The sequence below is a fragment of the Macrosteles quadrilineatus genome, unplaced genomic scaffold (assembly GCF_028750875.1).
Source record: "Macrosteles quadrilineatus isolate MER2022 unplaced genomic scaffold, UCM_ALF_1.0 Scaffold_4__1_contigs__length_99947679, whole genome shotgun sequence".
Classification (NCBI taxonomy): domain Eukaryota; kingdom Metazoa; phylum Arthropoda; class Insecta; order Hemiptera; family Cicadellidae; genus Macrosteles; species Macrosteles quadrilineatus.
In genome coordinates this window covers 79,600,755-79,622,656 of record NW_026542597.1, presented here as the reverse complement: position 1 = coordinate 79,622,656, position 21,902 = coordinate 79,600,755, and the positions used below count along the sequence as shown (strand labels likewise).

The following is a 21,902-nucleotide window of genomic DNA, read 5'->3' as shown; positions in this document are numbered from 1 at the left end:
AGCCTATTTGTTGAGTTGTACTCGCATAAATAGTTCAAGTGCAAGTTTGGTTCCTTTCTCCAATATATCAGCCTTTGGGCTAATACATTTTTATTTTCAGTGCCAAAAAGAGAACCTAATGACGAAGAATGTGTCAAAAACGTTAAGAGCAGTTGGCCTCCACAGGAAGAATCAACTTGCAATGAAGATCACAGGTAATTTTATTTTATTTTTGTTTTAAATGTTAAAAAGTGGTTGTAATTAAGTACAATTTTGTAGCCATCATCAATGTTTCTGATATTGTTGCATGTTTATATTTAGGGATCAGTCTAAACTCTCGAGTTTAAGATAAATTAGCCCAGTCAATGAGGGTTTTGTGTCGTTGCCCCTCTTTTTTTTTTTAAAGAGGTTGGCGGCCTCTTTTGACCTTGCATTTGCCCGTCCACATAGACTAACCGCCCGTGCGTGGAACGTTTACAGCAAAGCAAGGAGTGAGCCGGTGAGGTGAACTGTACTGATAAATTTTAGTGGCGGTGACCAGGATCCGAACCCACGACATCGCTGTCGTGGGCCCGAAGTCCGAGACGCTACCGACCAAGCCACCGACTTACTAAATTAGGTGAAAGTTGAATTTTTGTAGGATGTTAGTAAACAAAGTAGACAGTAAAAAATTTCAAAGTCCCCACCCCTCTTGGTTTCTCTCCCCAACCCACTCCCAAACATTGCAAGAGCAGTACAGTAGACACTACTTTGGATAAATACTCGTAACTCAAAAGTTACAGACGAGATTCTTTTTTTGTATATTACACCTAACAATATGGCGAACAATTTATGTTGGATAATAGTTCTTTTGTATATAGCATAGTTTAACCGTAGGCCTAATACTGATATACATACAAAAAAATACTCTGCTAGTCTGCTAATTACAAAAACTTTCTTTAACCAATTATATCTTTTTATAGTTTCACTGTAGGAAGAAACATTTTGACCAAACCTACAGATAATCTAATTAGCTTTAAAATCAATACTTACGTAAATAACAATACTTATCGTTAAAATTATGGCTTCATAGAGAGCAATGAAAAAGTAGAATACCGCACCTCGCCGCACCTGCGCTACTCCTAGCCCTGCCCTTGCTGCCGTTGACACTCGCCGCTAAGTTGCACTGTACTTGTATCTCGTATTTGTGTACTCGTATCCGTAAATTTGAGTTATTTAATGCAGCAATTTAATAATTTTTCACTTCAACTTTCAATAAGAAAATAGAGATTTAGCTTACTTGTATCACTGATAAATCACACACATAAACATTTCACTGTCTAGTAGGTTCTGTGGTTTAGTTTAGAAATCTTAGTTTTGTGATTCATTTAATGCAAGATATGGTTTCTTAATGGTTATAGCTTCTATATGGTTTCTTGTTTCTTGCACAATGAATAATATGTTTACTAATTTTCTTTTTAAGTCGTTTATTGTAACCTCTTTAGACCTAACTTTGATAGACTTAAAACTTCCCTATGTTCTAACCATATCCTTCCTGTATAACATTTCACTGAACGATTTTCCCAACGTATTTTTATTGCTTCCAAGCCAACTTATGTTTCATCACAATTGTAATAGGAGTCGCATACCAGCCCGGTTGAAAATAATATTAATTCACTAGTTCTGCAATCGAAAGGATTATGCTGACAACCAGTCTTTGAACTTTGACAAATCCTGCAAGTTGATTTACGGCTTTCTCTCAATTCTCCATGCTGCTCATGGGCATTAGTTTAATCATAGACAAAAAGAATTAAATATAGACTGTCAGCTGTGCTGCGATTACCATAGGTTCTGGCGCACACCGCTGGGAGCGCCATATAGTTATGTCTTTAGCGCTACTTAACTACATGGCGCTCCCAGCGGTGTGTGCCAAAACCTATGGTAACCATAGTAACGGCAGCACGGCTGACAGTTTATATTTAATTCTTTTTGTATATGGTTTAATCCAAGAAAGCTTCTAAACGCTTCACTAATCCATAAGAATGAAGGAGCTCCTAGTATCCATTTATTTAAGGTGCTCTCAGTTTTTCCTTTGCTTTTAGTTAGAACTCCTATTGATTTTAACAATTCAATCAATGCCAGATCTATATACAATATGTCACTCCAATTTCCAGACCAGAACTCATCTTACTGTTTTATTGTTTTTTTTACAGGGAACCTATTACAGAGAAAGTCAAGGATGAAAATCAACATATGTCACAAGTAAGTAATTTGCCTGTTCTCTAGACCGTACTATTTTGCCAAAAAACCAAGATCACCAAGAAAAATGGGTGTGTGTTTTGTTATCATACCAAAAGCTATGGTTCCACAGGATGCGGAATCTCCGCCATGCGGTGCGTAATTTTTCGCAGCGGAAAATTACGCAGCGAAAAATCAGAGGGGTGGTTCTACAGACTGCGAAAATAACGTTGCGGAGATTCAGTTCTGTCCAAACTAGCGACGAGTATGAATAGAAAGAGGAAAGCCCTTTTAACTTTGATGCTATATGATGACATTGATGATGATGTTGTCGATCTTTTATCTTTGTTAGTGTCAAGTCGCAGTGACCGAAGTGACATATTTAAGAATCGGGACAGTGAAGAGGCGTATAACATTCTGGTTCGTAATAATTTAGTTTACAACGAAACTAAGTACTTCCGTGTGTCAAAAGACCAATTTTTCTTTTTGGTTGATCTCATCAAAGATGACTTACCCACCAACGCTACTAATCGAGACAAACAACCATTGAATGCCGAGATGAAACTAGCGGTTACACTAGGGTATGTACCAATACTTAATATTTTTGCTATTTATTTAACGAAACTTAAGGGGTTCCAATCACGATCAGATCCCGTTCAACACTTGATACCCAACCGTCTCAGGATATTATAACGTATTATAATGATTTATTTAAGCAGTTAGTTTGTTGAAAGTCGGTGTTGCGGTTATAGGTATTACTTATAATTGGCTCAAATGTTGTGTATAGGTAAACGTGACCTAAAAAAACCATTACTTTTATCATTGAATGTATTCTGGTGTGATTGTGTGCATACGTCTTGGCTAATTTCTCAGAAATCCACTGACATGCGATTTCCACATCATGTTGAGACACCAACTCGACAAGTTCTTCCTCTTTGGTCGAAGAAAAACGTTCATCCATAACTCTTTTTACAGCACAAGACATAATGAAACTGACGGTCACAATATTTGATGGCTCTTCTCCGCTGGCGGAATCCGCACTGCTACTGCTCTCAGACCAGTATGATTTCTCCGCCATGCGGAACGGAAATTTCGGGATGCGGAATCGCAAGTCAGTGGAACCGCACACATGGGAACTCCATTAAACCAGTGTCGTTTTAATTCCGCAGCGGAAAAAATCGCACCGCACGGCGGAGATTCCGCATCCTTTGGAACCAGGCCTAAAACATGAACCTAAACTATATAATTTACTGTTGTAGACAATTTTTAGTTCCAAACGATCCTCATTATACTTATTTCCGTTCAATGGTATAGTGAGCGGGAACGTTTGTTTACACTCTGCTTTTCCCAAAAACACCTAAATATTTCTCGGTAATCTGTTTTTATTTTTTTTGTTTTTTTAGACCATTGGCAGCTTCTTGGACTTAAAAATTTATGACTACACCACTGCTTCCATTAGGTATATTTACCAATTGTTTATTGAATAGTATACAGGGTTTCCCACAAAGAGGTTAAAGATGTTTAATTTTATATTCCTAGACAGAAGTAAATAAGTAAGTCCAGTATGTACCAAAAGCTTAAAGACCTTACAACATTTTTAAAAATAGGTTATGAAAACACTTCATGTGAAAATTTCAGCTTCCTGTCAGGTAGAAACAATATAGGTAGCAAATTGAACATTTTACTGATTTGCTACCTTATGGCTACCTTATTTGTTTAGGCCCTCTGTGTTGGCATTTATCGTTAAACAGTGGTTTGTTTGAACAATATTTTTTGAGCCATAATGTTATAACACTTTAAATACTACCTATTAAAAGTCTACTCAAAGGCTTTTGAAGAATAAACAAATATTATATTCATACCATTAAATAATATTGGTTGGTGTCTAAGTATCTACAAAGATCATTATGTACAATATGTACATATAATATATATATAATGTATATTCTAACCATTTCATATCTTGAAAATTACAAAAATCTAATGATATCAGGATTTTAACATCTTGGTGGATGATCTTCTGAAAGACAGCGCAAACCCTAACAGTGATGTGAAAGTCAAATCTGAGCAGGACACAGAGGAACCTGAAGAAAATTTTCAAGACTTAGTAGAGTCCAGGGTTGCTGAGCCTAATCCATCCGATTATGAGATTTCTACACCTCAGGTCAGTTTCAAATGAGCTGATTTTTTATTTAATCTGCTGGACTATAGTCAGTGTATTTCCAGACTAAAAAGTGATGCTCATGTGTTGGACCTGGGCTACAGATTTCTTTAAATCTTTAAATGATTGATCACATTTTTGACATGCCTTGATGAACAGATGCTTCCTGCCATTTGTTGTCAAATATTTTACTTATTGTTCTCATATGCTTATGAACAGATTGTAAAATGAATTCTAATAATAAAAAAATATTTGAAAACAATATTGTATTTAGAATGAAATCAGTCATAAAAACTGTTTGCAGATTTGTTGGCAACTAGTGATGTTGAATCCCAAACTAAATCCTAACATCTAATCCCACAAATCCAAGTGCAGTTTAAAAAAATAATGTAATCTAGCATGAAAATGTACATGTTCATCGTCCGATCGGCAACAGCGAAATGAAATTAATACTACTTTATCGCCAAGAAACATTTGACAAATCCAGCAGAGCACACTTTCCACATTTCACCTGTTATTTAAATAATAAAATATAATTTTTCCAGGAGACTGTTGAATCTGAAAGTGACAGTAGCGAGAGTCATTCTCCAAAGAGAAAAAGAAGAAATACCACAAGTAAGACCTTGCCAGTAGTAGCAGCCACATCAAATGAGATTCAAACACTATCTTCAGATTCAGACTCAGAAGAGGTAAGACATCATGTTGAGTTGTCATAAAGTCCATTTCAGTTAGTTTATAATAATGTTTGGACTCAACCCTTTTCAGATTAGTTTTTTATGTCAGCTAAAAAGTCAAAATCTATACTACACTGGAACCTTGATAAGAAGACTCTCGATAACAACAAGTCACTCTTAAAAACAAGTGGCATTTTCAAATCTCCTTAGTTTTATTTTACCCCTAATCACATGCTATTACACACCTTGATAAGAAGTCAACCTTGACAAATGGTTTTATTTTACAATCCCCATGTGAGTCTTGTTATCAAGGTTCTACTGTTTTATAAAATTGAGGTGTTGTCTGCCTGTGTGGCCCTCGCGACCAAAGTACTAAATTGATATACCCAAAATTAATCACAAAGATGGTCCACATATTTAGGAATGTTTTAGGCTTATAAACTTTGAACTTTGATATTGTAGGCTATTAATAGCTGCCTGTAGAAAAGGAGTAGTAGCATTTTAGTGAGTATTAATTTGGTGTAGTGTGCATTTATAACTAGAGGTCGCCCCATGGTCGCAAATTCGACCAAAAATATGTGTTGTGCAAACTTCTCTATTACCATATTGTAAATAAAACATGTGATTGGAATTTCTTCCATTCGTTTTAATTTTCTGTTTAAATATTTCGTCATTAGCATGGCAATCCATAAGCCCATGCACATTTTTTCTAAATTTTTTGAGCGGAGCGAGCGAAGCTCTTAAACGTCGACTTTTATGCATTTCGTAATACGCAAACTCCTCCTAGACGGCTGAATCAATCGTTTTCAAATTTTGGATGGTGATAAAGACCATATCGGTGAGTGCCAACATCTATATGGCGTTAAAAATAACTCTCAGGAATCCGCCCCACTGGGTCTCAAAGTTTCAATGTAATCCTTATGGAAGCAGTATTTGACACATAAACAAAGACATATGATCAGCTGTTGACTTTGAATGCAGTAGATAAAGAAATAACTGATAGCATTATTCCATAGATATTAGAACAGAAACGGTATGAATCATAAATATAATCAAATGACGACACTAGCTTGAGGTCCGTGACGTAGGAAGTGGTAAAGGAAGTACTAAAGGTGAGCAGTCTGGAGTGTGGAAACTGTTTATGACGATTAGATTTAGGTATCTGCATTCCAAAAACTATAAGGGAAGGGAGGAAAACGGGTCCGCGACGTAGGAAGTGATGAAGGAAGTAGTCAAGGCGAGCTGTCCGGAGTGTGGAATCTGCTTATGACCATTATATAAAGGTATTTGAAATCCTATGATGCTATGGGAAGGGAGGAAAACAGGTCCGTGGCGTAAGAAGTGACAAAGAAAGTAGTAAAGGCGAGCAGTCCGGAGTTTGGGAACTGTTTATGACGATTAGATTAAGGTATCTGCAATCATAAAATGCTATGGGAAGGGAGGTAAACAGGTCCGTGACGTAGTAAGTAGTGAAGGAAGTAGTAAATGCGAGCAGTCCAGAGTGTGGGAACTGTTTATGACCATTAGATTAAGGTATTTGCAATCCTATGATGCTATGGGAAGGGAGGGAAACAGGTCCGCGACGTAGGAAGTGGTGAAGGAAGTATTAAAGAAGAGCAGTCCGGAGTGTGGGAACTGTTTATGACAATTAGAATAAGGTATCTGCAATCATAAAATGCTATGGGAAGGGAGGAAAACGGGTCCGCGACGTAGGAAATGATGAAGAAAGTAGTCAAGGCGAGCTGTCCGGAGTGTGGGAACTGTTTATGACAATTAGATTAAGGTATCTGCAATCATAAAATGCTGTGGGAAGGGAGGAAAACAGGTCCACGACGAAGGAAGTGGTGAAGGAAGTAGTCATGGCAAGCTGTCCGGAGTGTGGGAAGTGTTAATGACGATTAGATCAAGGTATCTGCAATCCTTAAATGCTATGGGAAGGGAGGTAAACAGGTCCGTGACGTAGGAAGTAGTGAAGAAAGTAGTAAAGGCGAACAGTCTGAAGTGTAGGAACTTTTCATGACGATTAGATTAAGATTATCAACAAACATAAAATGCTATGGGAAGGGAGGAAAACGGGTCCGTGACGTAGGAATGATGAAGGAAGTAGTCAAGGTGAGCTGTCCGGAGTGTGGGAACTGTTTATGACGATTAGATTAAGGCATCTGCAATCATAAAATGCGATGGAAAGGGAGGGAAACAGGTCCGTGGCGTAGGAAGTGGCGAAGGAAGTAGTCAAGGCAAGCTGTCCGGAGTGTGGGAACTGTTTATGACGATTAGAATAAGGTATCTGCAATCATAAAATTCTATGGGAAGGGAAGAAAACGGGTCCACGACGTAGGAATGATGAAGGAAGTAGTCAAGGCGAGCTGTCCGGAGTGTGGGAACTGTTTATGACGATTAGATTAAGGTATCTGCAATTATAAAATACTGTGGGAAGGGAGAAAAACAGGTCCACGATGTTGGAAGTAATGAAGGAAGTAGTCAAGGCAAGCTGTCCGGAGTGTGGGAACTGTTTATGACGATTATATCAAGGTATCTGCAATCCTAATATGCTATGGGAAGGGAGGTAAACAGGTCCATGACGTAGGAAGTGGTAAAGGAAGTAGTAAATGCGAGCAGTCTGGAGTGTGGGAACTGTTTATGACGATTACATTATGGGATCTGCAATCCTAAAATGCAATGGGAACGGAGAGAAAAGGTCCGAGACGTACGAAGTGGTGAAGGAAGTAGTCAAGGTGAGCTGTCCGGAGAGTGGGATCTGTTTATGACGATTAGATTAAGGTATCTACAATCTTAAAATTCTATGGGAGGAGAGGGAAACATGTCCGCGACGTAAGAAGAGATGAAGGAAGTAGTAAGGTGAGCAGTGTGGAGTGTGGGAACTGGAAACCGTTTGTAGCGGTTAGATTAATGTATCTGCAATGCTGAAATGCTATGAGAAGGGATGGAAGCATCCCGACGACATAGAAAATGGTGAAAGAAGTAGTAAAGGCTAGCAGTGCGGAGTGTGGGGAATGTTTGTGGCAATTATATTAATGTATCTAAAATACTAAATTGCTATGGAAAGTGATGAAAACAGGTCCACGATGTAGGAAATTGCTTAGAAAGTAGTAAAGTATGAGCATAGTGTGAAAACCGTCTATGGCAGTTAGATTGATGTATCTTTAATCCAAAAATGCTATGAGAAGGGAAGGAAACAAGTCTATGACGTAGGCAATGGTGAAGGAAGTAGTAAGGCTTGCAGTGCAGAGTGTGGGAACTGTCTTTGGCAATTACATTAATGTATCTGTAATCCTAAAATGCTATGGGAAGAGAGGGAAATAGGTCCACGACGTAGGTGGTGGTGAAGGAAGTAGTAAAGGTGAGCGTGTTGAGTGTGGGAATGGATTAATGTATCTGCAATGCTAAAACACAATGGGAAGAGACTGTAGACTAGGTCAAAATAATTACGAAGCACGAATCGATACATATTTCGATACATGCAATCGTTTATAATAGTAATTTACAACTGAGTTGACAACAGCAGATTTTTACTCCATAGAGGATAAAAACTATTTTTATTTCCTAAAGAGTAAAAATGCTACTTCAGGCCCGCAACGCATGCATTAAAAACGACTGGTATTACTGCAGTATGACCAAAACAATATAATATAAACCCTTGATGACTCCGCTCAATTTTGTGGATGCCTCTGCGAACACCACCTAGTAATTCCTTTTTTTGTGATTATTTTGAGCTATTTTAATTTATAAAGGAATTCTCTACATCTACAGGAAAATATCTTTCTAAACAGTATGCGTAGAATTTCCCTGCAATGCACACGAGCTGAGAAAAAAGGTTTTCAAGAATCAAGCTTGCCTAATAATACAATAAAGGATATCAGGACTTAAAAACCTTGATCACGGCAATCGCCATCATTGTCTCCTGTGAGCAGGGCAAGATCAACATCTCCCGCGATGGGGAAGACATCATCATCATATCTTCCGATTGTGGCAAATTTATGAACATCCACCTCCACCTCGTTTGTAAAGACATCATAATCATCTCCTGCGATTGCAGCAACATTTTGAACCTCCTTTGTGATTACAGGGAAATTATTGCAAAGCAACTGATAAACCAAAACCTATATTGTACATGCATTCTCGGTAAACTGACAACCAAATTTTGAAATCAAAATAAACATCCCTACTTTTAGGTAAATGGTCCTGTCCAAAGAACAGCTGGTCTTAGTCAGCAACAATGTGACACAACGCTTCTCACTCACTCCATTCTACACTCGACATCCTTATGTATAGTTGGGTTAAAATACGCTCAGTTTGGTCCAAAGCTTAACTATTGGATGGATCATCATGGTATAACAGTATTATATTTTTCTTGTCTAAATCAAGTAAGAAATATAATATAAGTACAGGGTTTGATTACAGTTAGTCGTTGGGGATTAGGCTTGGAGAAGAAATTCAGAGGAGGCATAGGGGTTTGGCTCATATGTGGCTATGGCCACTATATCACTACCTATCTCAACTATGTATATAGATTGGTCTGTGGTTAAAGTTTCCATGGGTTATCTGACTTTGCTCTTTTTTTAGCGAATTTTCCAATTTCCCATATAGGGAATAAGCTATTGCCGTAGGTCTTATAGTAACCCCGGGACCGATTTACTTTTTTGTTTTGATCTTACCAGAGGCAAAAAACACCATCCGTTCAAATTAATATATATATACACACAAGTTGTTCTGCCCGTGCCTCGCCAAGAATGGTGATGAAGATATGCTGATTTTTCCCTGCTGGAGGATTAAGCGCTTATTCTTGATGTAAATCAATTTTTAATGTCCATGTTACAAAGAAAAATACTTTACCGATGTGTTTCTTTCCCAGTTGAAAGACATAAGGCCGGTTTCATGCACCGCAACAATCGCACAATATCTAGCGGCTGACACTTTTTTGTCGCGTAAAATCACTTTCGAGTGGTGAGGGAATTAAAAAGCTCAGAGTTCAGTCAGTGTTGTGCTGTAGGAATGATGAATGTGTAGTAAATATGGACCTTATAAACGTTGAACAAGCTATCAACCAAAAACCGTGTAAAAGGGTTTGTGTGGTTCATCCCATAAAATCATTTTGATTGCAGAGAGGAGTGTTTTTTTATACTTTTTGAAGATTTGAAAGCAGACAATGCTTTATTTACTTATATAAAAAACATAAAAATTACAGCTTGAATAAGGTTAATCCACTTGAAAGTTTGAAATGTCATTGCAGACAAAAATTGACATAATTTATATTGAAAATTAAGGCCAAAGAACTAATTTATATTTATATATTAATTACTGATATAGAAATCAATATATGTGAAATAAAAATATACTGAACTAACAAGAAAACAACTGAAACAGAATTCAAGGGTTTGAACACTATTTCACATCATAAGAAAAAAGGAATGTCACTTCTCTTGATGCAATATTGATTATGGTATAACCAAATGGTTACAATACAATACAATACAATACAATATTCTTTATTGTTAATTCGTCAAGAATTACAATAGTGTCAATACAATAGTGAATTGTACATGTTAATTTTCATAAAATTCCTTTATTGAGTAGAAGGGTCTTGCGATTAGCCACTTCTTCAGCTCCTGGTGTAGCTTGTTGCCAGTCAGGTCTCTCAGGTAGTCAGGTAGATGGTTCCTCAGCTTGCAGCCGGTGTAGGAAGGTTTTTTCTCCCAAAGAGTTGTTCGGTGAACTGGTAGTGCAAATTTGGAGCCATGACGGGTGTTGTAGTGGTGCAGGTCTTGGTTTCTTGGGGGGTTTATTTCATTCACATACTTAATGGTTTCAAGTATGTAGAGAGACACCACTGTGAGGATTCCTAGGTTTACGAATGCTAGTCTGCAAGTCTGTGGTGGTACAAGGTTGGCGAGGGCTCTTATGGCTTTCTTTTGAAGGACAAGAATTTGATTCATATTTTTTGTTGAAGTTCCTCCCCACACTGTCAAGCCATATCTAAGATGCGACTCTACCAGTGCGAAGTAAGTTAAATAAATAAAAGTAAACAAATAACAAAGAAAAAGTAAACAAACAAACTAAACGAAACAAAATTGAACTGCGCTGATGTATCTTCAATGTTTTAAATGTGATTATAAACACATTAGGCCATGTACAACTTTAATTGATGTTCCTGCCCTTAGGAGAGGGTTTATCACAAAACTAAAATTGTTTGGGGAAGTTTCACATAAAGATCTTTTATTCAATCAATAGCGGTTGATGGGTGTGCGACTTACAGTTTTCTCAAAAGCTCAACCTTCCTAGGTTTATCTATCCATCCAAACTATTAAAACAATTTGATGGATTTTTTTATTCAGCAAATCGACTACTAAATATTTATTTTGATAGGCATATTCGGTTAAAATTTAAAGCTCTTATCCTCTAGATGTGCCTTTTGCGTGTTCGGATGATATCCCATAAAAGCTCTTCGTCCTTTAGGTTTTTAAAATTTCAGAGTTTGTGCTGAATTCTGTTGTCAATCATCTGAACTTTTTTAAGTTTACATTAATTTTTTTACATCCATTCGGAAATAGGGTTATTGTTACAGCTAGTGATGTTTAAGTGAATTCAAGTAAAATATTGTAATGGTATTATTTGTATAAAATCTAAAGAACATGACTTTTGTTAGATTTTGTGTTTTCATAGTATGTTTCATTAGTATTTGTAATTTTTCTAAGTTGCCTCAAAGAGATTTTGCACACAATGAAAAATAGTAGGGATATGATGAGGAATAATCGTTTTCACCCTTAGCAACTTCATATCAAAATATATCACTGATTTTGAAGTCACGAAGTGACAATGCTAGTATGTATATGTGTGTCAGTTGGTGCAATAACTAGAGCAAATATGATCCGATTTTTATGATATTTGGCACAAACAAACAAGTAAACCTACATTTATTTGAATGAGTTCGCGAACCAGCATGATCGGACTATGGGAACAGGAATTTAAAAGGGGTTTTATGGTATAAAAATTGTTTTTCCCCCTATTTTGACGCTAAAAACATAATATTTTAAAATTTCTTTCCCAACAATTTTGTAGAGCTTAAAAAAAAATAATTTAGGATATTGAAGCATTGTTGTCTGCCTAACGGTTAGGGAGATAATTAAAACAATTCCTAATTTAAAATTGCCATGTTATTCTTACTGAGAATAAATAAACTGTTGTAGTTTGCTTGTTTATGGATATATTTTAATGCAATTTGGCAATTTTGTTTATTTCATTTTAAGCTATTAACATTTCAATAAAAAAAAAACACCCCATTACCTTCTCAGTAGCAGTAAACCTAAGTACTCATTAAAATTAATTAGGATAAATTTAAAAAGGAAATAAATTAGACAGTTTTAAGGGAATATTTTAGTAAAAATTGGAGTAGAAATCCAACAAGGTAAATGGAAATTCGCTTAGTCTGCAGGTTTGCTGCGGGGGGGGGGTTTTGTTTTCTTTTTTATTATAATACTATAAACTATTAGATTGTTAAAAATGTTATTGCAACTTCTGGCCTGTCAATTAGTTTCATGTTAAAAAATGTTCAAATTAGGTCATTCAATATTATAATTATTTTTTTATTACTGCCGTAAAAACTTATAAGTGGAATTTTTGAAAATCATAAAAAAGTGTTTATTTTAGCGAATTTCCCTATAGGGAATAAGCTATTACCGTAGGTCTCATAGTAAGACTTAGTCCCGGGACCGATTTACTTTTTTATTTTGATTTCTCTAGAAGCCAAAAACACCGTCCGTTCAAATTCATATATATATATATATGTCCATCAGCACGATAACTCGAGCAAAAATGATCCGATTTTGATAAAAAATTTGGTACAAACGTGTAAACCTACGTTTGTTTGAACGAGTTCGCGAACCAGCATGATCTGACCATGGGAACGGGGTTTTATGGGGGGATTTATGGGGTAAAAATCGGGTTTTCTCATTTTTGACCCTCAAAACATAACATTTCCCAAATTTCCTTTAGACCATTTTAAGGAGCTTAAAAAAACAAATAATTCAGTATATTGAAGTGTTTTTGTATGGTTATTGGTTGCGGAGAAAACTGTAAATTAAAAATTCCCATGTTATTCTTATAGAGAATATGTAAACTGTTGTAGTTAGATTGTTTATGCATATATTTGGATCAAACTTGGCCAATCTATTTATTTTATACTAAGCTATTCATATTTTACCAATAAAACACACTTTATTACCCTGTAGGCAGCAAACCTATGTACTCTTTAAACCTAATGTTATTTGAATGGATTCAATTGAAAATCAAATCAGGCAAATGGAAATTCGCTTAGTCTGCAGGTTTGCTGCGGCGGGGGTATTTTATTTTTTAAACAGCTTCATTCTAAAAGGTGCAAGATAGGTTTCCTAGGAGGAATCACATAACAGCTTACTGACCACTCAGGTGTTGGAGGAAAAGTTATATATCTACTTAAGAATTAAAAGAGGCGGCCATAAAGCCCTGCAGACCCCTTGGCTAGGTCCAAGCAAAAAACTGTCTGTAATTCGGGGAGTTTTTTAATAAATGAACCTGAGCATCTTGGAATTTTCTTATTTCTCTATAAATGATATGCACCGCATTGTGTGCATTTATGGAATTTCTGTTTTTACCTGCAAAAGGTACTCATAGGAAACATTAGATTTCATATGTTATTGCTTGTGAATGGCCACCGCTGCCTAGTGAAAAAGTGAAAAATCTTCCTTCCTTAATTTTGTAGTTTTTAACCTCCTTGAATGTTAGTTAAAACACAATTGAATAACTAATAAGTAAACCAAAAACGATACTCAGTGGTCTGGCAAAATAAGTTAATCGATGGCCGTGAGAAGATAAGAAGTCTGAAGACGTCAACAAACAAAACAGTCAAAACACAGTAAAAGACCAATCACTTAAAACGGTCTGGATGAATGCTAAATCATGTAGGCCTATTGTGATTTTTACTGAAATCCTGTGAAAGAGAAATATTGACCGTGGATCAAAAACATCTTTGAGAAAATAGTTTTCCACAATCAACTGATATTTGGAAAAGGGTAAGTTTAAATATATTTAGAAATTATTATTATTTTTATATTGATAATTTTATAATAATAATGTTTATATATTATTTATACCCTTTTAAGCTTAAATATAGACTGTCAGCCGTGTTGTGGTTACCATAGGTACGCCGTAACTACATGGCACTCCCAGCGGTGTGCGCCAGAACCTATGGTAACCGCAGCACGGCTGACTGTCTATATTTAATTCTTTTTGTCTATGCTAGTATCATTCTGTGGTTTCGGCAAATCATAGACCTTACCTGGTTGGCCGAGACATCAAGGTCTTCTGTGGTTTTATAGGGAATGATATAAAAAACTAGCCAAAAAACTGGCAGCAACACATTTATATTTAGGATTTCAAAGTTAATTGCAGGAATCTAAAAACGGTATGACAATTATTAATTATGTTTTGTTATAACTGTGAGTGATTAAGAAACAGTTTTTGACAGATATGCTATGTCATTTTCACAGCTAAGTAAGTTTGTTCTGTCAAAAGTTCCACCACAACAATGCTGTTGTTCATCCTGTTAAATAACTATGTCCTCTACTTAGTAATGGAAAATTTCACCCTTTTTATGTGTCACGATTCTACCCATTGCAGACAAAAACACAAGCGTTCAGATAATGGAGAAACTCAAGATTTAAACTTTTGTAGTTTTGAAGCTGTGAAAGTTTTCTTCACAACCAGGATTTATTTGTTTACATACAAACCAGGTAATTAATTTTCATTTAATTTTTAATTTCATTCCATTTTAAATTTACATTTTGCACTCGGTAAACTCACACCTGGCATTTTGTTTTGTAGAAAAGGTATATTATTGGACTTTTAACATTTAAGTTTAAATTTAACAGGTAAACATAATGGAAAAACTTAATGTAGTTTACACTTATTCAAATGTACGTCATACATTCTTTCAATCGTTAATTTAATTTCATATTGCAGTCTAAACAGTGATATGCCCATTAGAAGAAGAAGAAGAAGAAACATGCTTTATTTTTCACACAAAAAAACATTAACTACATCACATAAAAGTATAAATCAACAATGGTTATAAAACCGTCTGTTGTAGTTGGTACAAAACAATATTCTTTTAGTAAAAATAATAACAATCTCTAAAGTATAAAAATAAAAAGCTACTTGAAAATACATCAAAATTTAGTACTCTGAGCATGAGGATGAGAGACAGACAATTTTTTACATACAGTCAACTAAACACAATTAATATTTAATTCATAAAACGAGGAATGAACAAAAGTACAAAAAAACTATATCTAATTATACAATGCTCTAGTCAAAGTTAAATTTGTTTATCAATGCCCATCGATATTTCCAAGCGGCTTTCAAATATTTAGCAAGTATCCGCCAATTCATCCCATTTAAATATAACTAGTGTCCCTTTTGCTCGAATTCGAGCAATTGCTAAGCATTAGAGGCGTTATTTTAAAAGGATTAACAGTCATAATTTCTGATGACTTTAAAAGATTCGACCAAAAGATTATGGAAATACTCAAGATGTACATAACAGTATTATATCAATTATTTATCCAGGCTCTCTCGCTTTTTTCCATTGTAATATTTACACTAATCCAAATTCAAATAGTAAATATTCCATTTCAACCAAGTCAGTAAATGTTTGTAGCAAACTGTATTAGCAAACTTATTGAATGTTTAGAATTAACATATGTTCTTCTTCTCACTTTTAACTTCTGACAACAGCTGGAGTTTCATAACAATTTTTGTTTCCCATGTTAATCTTATGGAGAAATACAAAGCTTTAAAGGGCCCCAGGGCCTCACTCTCTAATTATTTCCCTAAAAACAAAGTTTCCTGCACAACTTCACGTTACGCTCTTTCCAATGACACCGAAAACATGTCAATCGGTTCAGTAGTTTCGGAGGAGTAATTGTCACAAAAAACATGCTTGCGTATTAAATAAGTATAGATTCATAATTCATTTAACTTAAAGTTTGTTCCCCAAAAAACTGTTTTCTTAAATGCTGAAAGACAGGACATTTTGCTATGAATTGAAATGTTGTTTCATTTTCCTGAAGGTTGCATAACGAACATAAATAATTTCGTTGTAACCTCTTTAGTTCTGATAAGGTAAACGCATTATCTAAACTGTCATCAATAATAAGAGGCGCCGCGTAACTCACATGACCTGCCAGGAGTGGGGGGTTTAGCAAATTTTGGAAATGATTCACCCATTCATTTGGAGTGATATTACCTATTATTTTATCCAATTAAAGTTTTAACGGCGGACCAAAATGTTTTGTTATCAGAGCTTTGACTTATATCACTTACAATGCTTTCATAGTATAAACGTTTTTTAACCAGACATACTGCCTTATAATTCTTGCTTTCTTCAATATACTTAGACTTGACACAATCTGAGTTGGTTTTCCTATACAAATTTAATAAACGGAACACACGCTTCCTCACAGAATAACACTCTAAATCAAACCAAGGCTGATTATTTCTCATACTAACATTTTTTCTATTGAAGTGTGCGTTAGATACCGCTTGGCGAATACAATTAGCAATGTTATCAATGTTTGTTTGATTATCATTACCAATAGTGAGCGCTTCAATATTTTCGCTAACTCGCTCACAGTAAAGGACTTTATCATTGTTAGACCATCTTAGTTTAGGTAGAAGCTGCAAGGTGGTCCTCCCAGCCCACACTGCCAGGCTTACCACTACACAGATTTAACTCTAATGGTAAATGATCGGATCCAGGGAAAGATACAACTTTAAAACCTTCAATTAAATGTAAGGTGTCAAATGACGCCGCAACATAATCTATTACTGACTCCCCCATAGCCCCTACAAACATAAAATCGCCATAAACATCCCCAGGAGTTCTACCATTTAAAACAATCAATCCATAGTCTTCAAATAAGTCCAATAGTTTACGCCCCCTGGTGTTTAGAGTAGTGTCTTTTGATTTCCTGTCATCAGATAAGTTTGTGTTTACATTTTGTAGCAATGGTGCTGTAAAACTTTGTTCAGTCCCTATTCTGCCATTCAGATCGCCCAAAAGTATTACATTTTCAAAATAATTATCACGCAAACAATTTTTTAATTGAGTAAAATTATCTTCCCAGTTGTTGAAATTTAAATATACAGGGAAAAATGTTATCATTCCATTGCTACACTGAAAATTGGTTTGAACTATATTAAACTCTCCTAACCTCAGTATATTGGATTGATTAAAGAAATATGTATCTGGCTTGATAGCTATAATTTCCCCACCAATACTTCTACCATAATTGCAGTGTTTAACTGCAAACTTGAACTCTAGCTTTAAAAAATATAATTTATTACTTATAAAATCCTTTTCATGCTCAGATATGAAAGTTTCTAGCAAAAAAATCAAATCATACTGTTTTAATAGATCTAAAAAATAAAAGTCACTAACCTTGGCCTTTAATCCACAACAGTTATAAATCAAAACTTTACATTTAGAGTTTGTTAGTCCGTCTTCACAGTCCTGTATGTCCGGCTGCATTTCTAGCTGAGGGTTGGCGGAGTCTTCTCACTCCTGCATCTGGTTGTCTTGGTTGTTCTCTGTAGTCGCTTGGGTGATCTCTGCCGTAGTCTCGTCACTGGCGGGTGTATCCCTCTCATGCCTGGATGGTCGACCTGTCTCCCGAGGTTGATTGAATGGCTTAGGCCCCTTCTCCTTTAGTTTAGACAGAAAGTCGGTGAAGTTATGTCGAAACAACTCCTCCAGCTTCTCTGCTCCATCGTGATGTCCTGCCATCAGCTTCCCTGCCTCCCATGTTAGTCGAAAGTCCTTCACAACAAGATGGTCAAAGGACATGGGCATCCTGAAGTTGTTACCAGCCACTCTCTCGATTTCTGATCTAATAGCTGCCAGGTAAGATCGCTTCGTCCGTATCTCCACTCACACGTCACGTGTACGTCACGGTGTACAGCATATCCTGTTCCCCTTAGGTTTTTGGCGTGCATCATAATGTAGTCGATATCGGCATCATACGGTAAATGGGCTATTATCAATTTTCCATCTTTGCCAATTGGATGTGCCCTGTTGATAAAAGTCTTACCTCCGTCTTTTAGTACTTATTTACAAAATCGTCCTACTACCTCTCTATAATCAACTCTTTTTCCTCTCCACTCCAGCCCATGGAATATAAGATTGTTCCTCCTCGAACGACTTTCTAGGTCTAGTAGCTTAGACATAATCCTATCTTCCTGTGCCTTAAGATTGCAAATGTCTAGCCTTAGCCTACTATTCTCCTCTGTTAAGACATTAACTTGCCCACTGATATTAGTTATATCTTCTTTAGTTGCTAAATTTGACAGCTTATCGTATAAAAGTTTATTGAAACCGTCCATCAACTGTTCATACGATAAGTCTCCAACCTTACCTCCGGCCATCTCTGCACCTCGCTCGTTGTCCTCTGCACTGTTCGGGGATGTGTAACGTTTATGCCTTTTTCCACTTCGTTGTCGAGGTGTAAAAAACTGATCAATTTTATTCTCAGGCATAAGTAAAAGTCGATCGCGCACTGAAACTGCACTGTACACACGATCACACCCACGCTGTACCACGGACGACCGTCCTGATGCAACTTGACGTCATAAACCATGTTGACACGGCCGTAGAAGCAAATTTATAATAACCACGTCTCAGAATTGTTCACTATTACGCAAATGGTTTATAACTGAGCCCAAATGCCCTAGGTTTGTGTTATCAGCGAAGATAACAACGTTTGTCCGTTAACTCAGTTAATATTGTCTTTAAAATCGAGGACCGATGTGAGCCACTAGCGTCCGTTACCGCACCAGTTGTGCCAACCGATATGCCCATTAGTATACATTTCATTATATTGCTATAACCAAAGATTACATATGTAATCTTTGCTATAACTAAAGCTTTACATTATATATATTTTACATACTTTACCATATATATATTGTGAACTAATTTATTCTCAAAACAGTGATGCAACCTCAGTGGTAGAAAAATCTTCACTTGTCCAATATAAATAATATTGTAAAATAATGATCCAAAATGTTCTTCATACAAGCGATATGTCCAAGTTGTACACACATTAATACTTTTCAAAAATTTTGTCTGAAAAACTATTCTAAAACCAAGAAGGGTATCCAGCCAACTTGGAATCCAAGAAAACCAGGAATCCTTTGTGAATGTTTGATGATTGCGGTAAAGTCTGTGAATCAGAAGTAAACATTTTGTTATGGGGCCATGACATTTGAAATAAACGCCAATTCAATTAATTTTTAATTACCATTTGTTCTCTGTTTAAGCTGTCGTGTAGAAAGTAAGAAAGTTAAGACTGTGTAAACGATTCTGATGTTGCTATGCTCTTACAGTCGCTGCGATCGTAAGAAATTATCATGGACCTTGCTGCAATCAAGGTAAATCATGACAGATGATGACGTGATTGCAAGAGATGATCATAGAAATCAATAAAGGTTTCGACATACGAGAAATCATCATGGATGTTGCTGCGCTCATGAGAAATCATTATGGATGTTGCTGTAGTCAACTTTAGTTTACATAATAAATTTTTAGTTAGATTAAGTTTCGTTTACTTAACAACTGTACATATTTGGTAGTCTTAATAATTTGTAAAAAAATGTGTTGGTGCATTTTAAGTTTCTTAACGGTTTGGAAATGTTTTTATATGCTATATAGTGATGTGTTAGTTGCAATTTTGATTGGTTTATTTTTTCAAAAAAAATTTTGGTTTTTTTAAGTTTATACAATTTACACCCAGTAATCATTTTGCATAAGCGGAAATAATGATGATTTTTTATTTTAACGGTTTATTGTTTGTGGTAGTTTGAAAATTTTTTTATTATTCATTCCTCAAATCTCGTTATGAGCTTGTAGTTTTTTAGTGCATATGGATGTCAGTAGAAAAGCAGTATTTTCTTTAGTAATCATAAATTTGGTGTAGTGTGCGTTAATGATAATGCTATCATGTCTTTTAACCAGGATCGCGACACTATCGTAATCATCCAAATCGTGATTGCAGCCAAATTCCTCAGATCGACAGCATCTCCTCCGATTGTGAAGACATCAACATTGTTTTGTGCTTTTCATCATCTATTGCCATCATTGAAAAATCTTGAACATCCTCTCAATTTTATGGCATTCTCCCCATAATGTTTAATTGAGCGGAGCGAGCGAAGCTCTTATACATCGACTTTTATGCATTTCGTAATACGCAAACTCCTCCTAGACGGCTGAATCAATCGTTTTCAAATTTTGCATGGTGATAAAGACCATATCGGTGAGTGCCAACATCTATATGGCGTTAAAAAAGTCACTCAGGAATCCGCCCCACTGGGTCTCAAAGTTTCAATGTAATCCTTATGGAAGCAGTATTTGACACATAAACAAAGACATATGATCAGCTGTTGACTTTTGAATGCAGTAGATAAAGAAATAGCTGATAGCATTATTCCACAGATATTAGAACAGAAACGGTATGGATCATAAATATAATCAAATGACGACACTAGCTTGAGGTCCGTGACGTAGGAAGTAGTGAAGGAAGTAGTAAAGGTGAGCAGTCTGGAGTGTGGAAACTGGTTATGACGATTAGATTTCGGTATCTGCATTCCTAAAATACTATTGGAAGGGAAGGAAACAGGTCCGCTACGTAGGAAGTGGTGAAGGAAGTAGTAATGGCGAGCTGTCCGGAGTGTGGGAACTGTTTATGACGATTAGATTAAGGTATCTGCAATCCTAAAATACTATTGGAAGGGAAGGAAACAGGTCCGCTACGTAGGAAGTGGTGATGGAAGTAGTAATGGCGAGCTGTTCGGGATATGGGATCTGTTTATGACCATTAGATTATGGTATTTGCAATCCTATGATGCTATGGGAAGGGAGGTATCTAAAACGTATCTAAAATACTAAAATGCTATGGGAAGTGATGAAAACAGGCCCACGATGAAGGAAGGGGCTTAGGAAGCAGTAAAGTATGAGCATAGTGTGAGAACCGTCTGTGACAGTTAGATTAATGTATCTTCAATCCTAAAATGCTATGAGAAGGGAAGGAACAGGCCCCACGACGTAGGAAGTGGTAAAGGAAGTAGTAAAGGTGAGCAGTCCGGAGTGTGGGAACTGTTTATGAGATTAGATTAAGGTATCTGCAATCTTAGGTATCTGCTGGCAGTGCAGAGTGGGGGAACCGTTTGGGCAGTTAGATAAATGTATCTATACTTAAATGCTGCTGAGAAGGGAAGGAGACAGTTCTATGACGTAGGCTATGGTGAAGGAAGTAGTGAAGCTTGCAGTGCAGATGGTGGGAAGGGAACTGTCTTTGGCAATTACGTTAATGTATTTGCAATCCTAAAATGCTATAGGAAGAGAGGGAAACAGGTCCACGACGTAGGGGGTGGTAAAGGAAGTAGTAGGCCTAAAGGTGAGCAGTGTTGAGCGTGGGAATGGATTAATGTATCTGCAATGCTAAAATGCTATAGGAAGAGAGGGAAACAGGTCCACGACGTAGGGGGTGGTGAAGGAAGTAGTAGGCCTAAAGGTGAGCAGTGTTGAGCGTGGGAATGGATTAATGTATCTGCAATGCTAAAATGCTATGGGAAGAGACCGTAGACTGTAGGTTAAAATGATTACGAAGCAAGAATCAATACATTCTTGACATTCTTCTCTGACAACAGCTGATTTTTACTCCATAGAGGCTAAAAACGATTTTTACCCCCTTAAGAGTAAAAATGCTACTTTAGACCCGCAACGCATGCATTAAAAACGACTGTTATTACTGCAATATGACTAA

The 21,902-nt window shown here is 36.3% G+C and overlaps 1 protein-coding gene across 5 annotated transcripts in view; it reads left to right on the top strand.

Annotated features, from left to right (window-relative positions):
- LOC128991483 (zinc finger and BTB domain-containing protein 41-like) overlaps positions 1-21,902 on the top strand; it is a 278,309-nt gene that overhangs the window by 146,717 nt on the left and 109,690 nt on the right. For 2 of the 5 annotated variants that reach the window (XM_054414397.1, XM_054414401.1), the window contains exons 2-5: positions 101-194; positions 2,172-2,220; positions 4,190-4,360; positions 4,903-5,046. In XM_054414397.1, coding sequence (XP_054270372.1) covers positions 101-194; positions 2,172-2,220; positions 4,190-4,360; positions 4,903-5,046 — 458 coding nt within the window. The remainder of the gene's footprint in view (positions 1-100; positions 195-2,171; positions 2,221-4,189; positions 4,361-4,902; positions 5,047-21,902) is intronic. The other 3 variants (XM_054414399.1, XM_054414396.1, XM_054414400.1) reach the window with 2 other exon arrangements.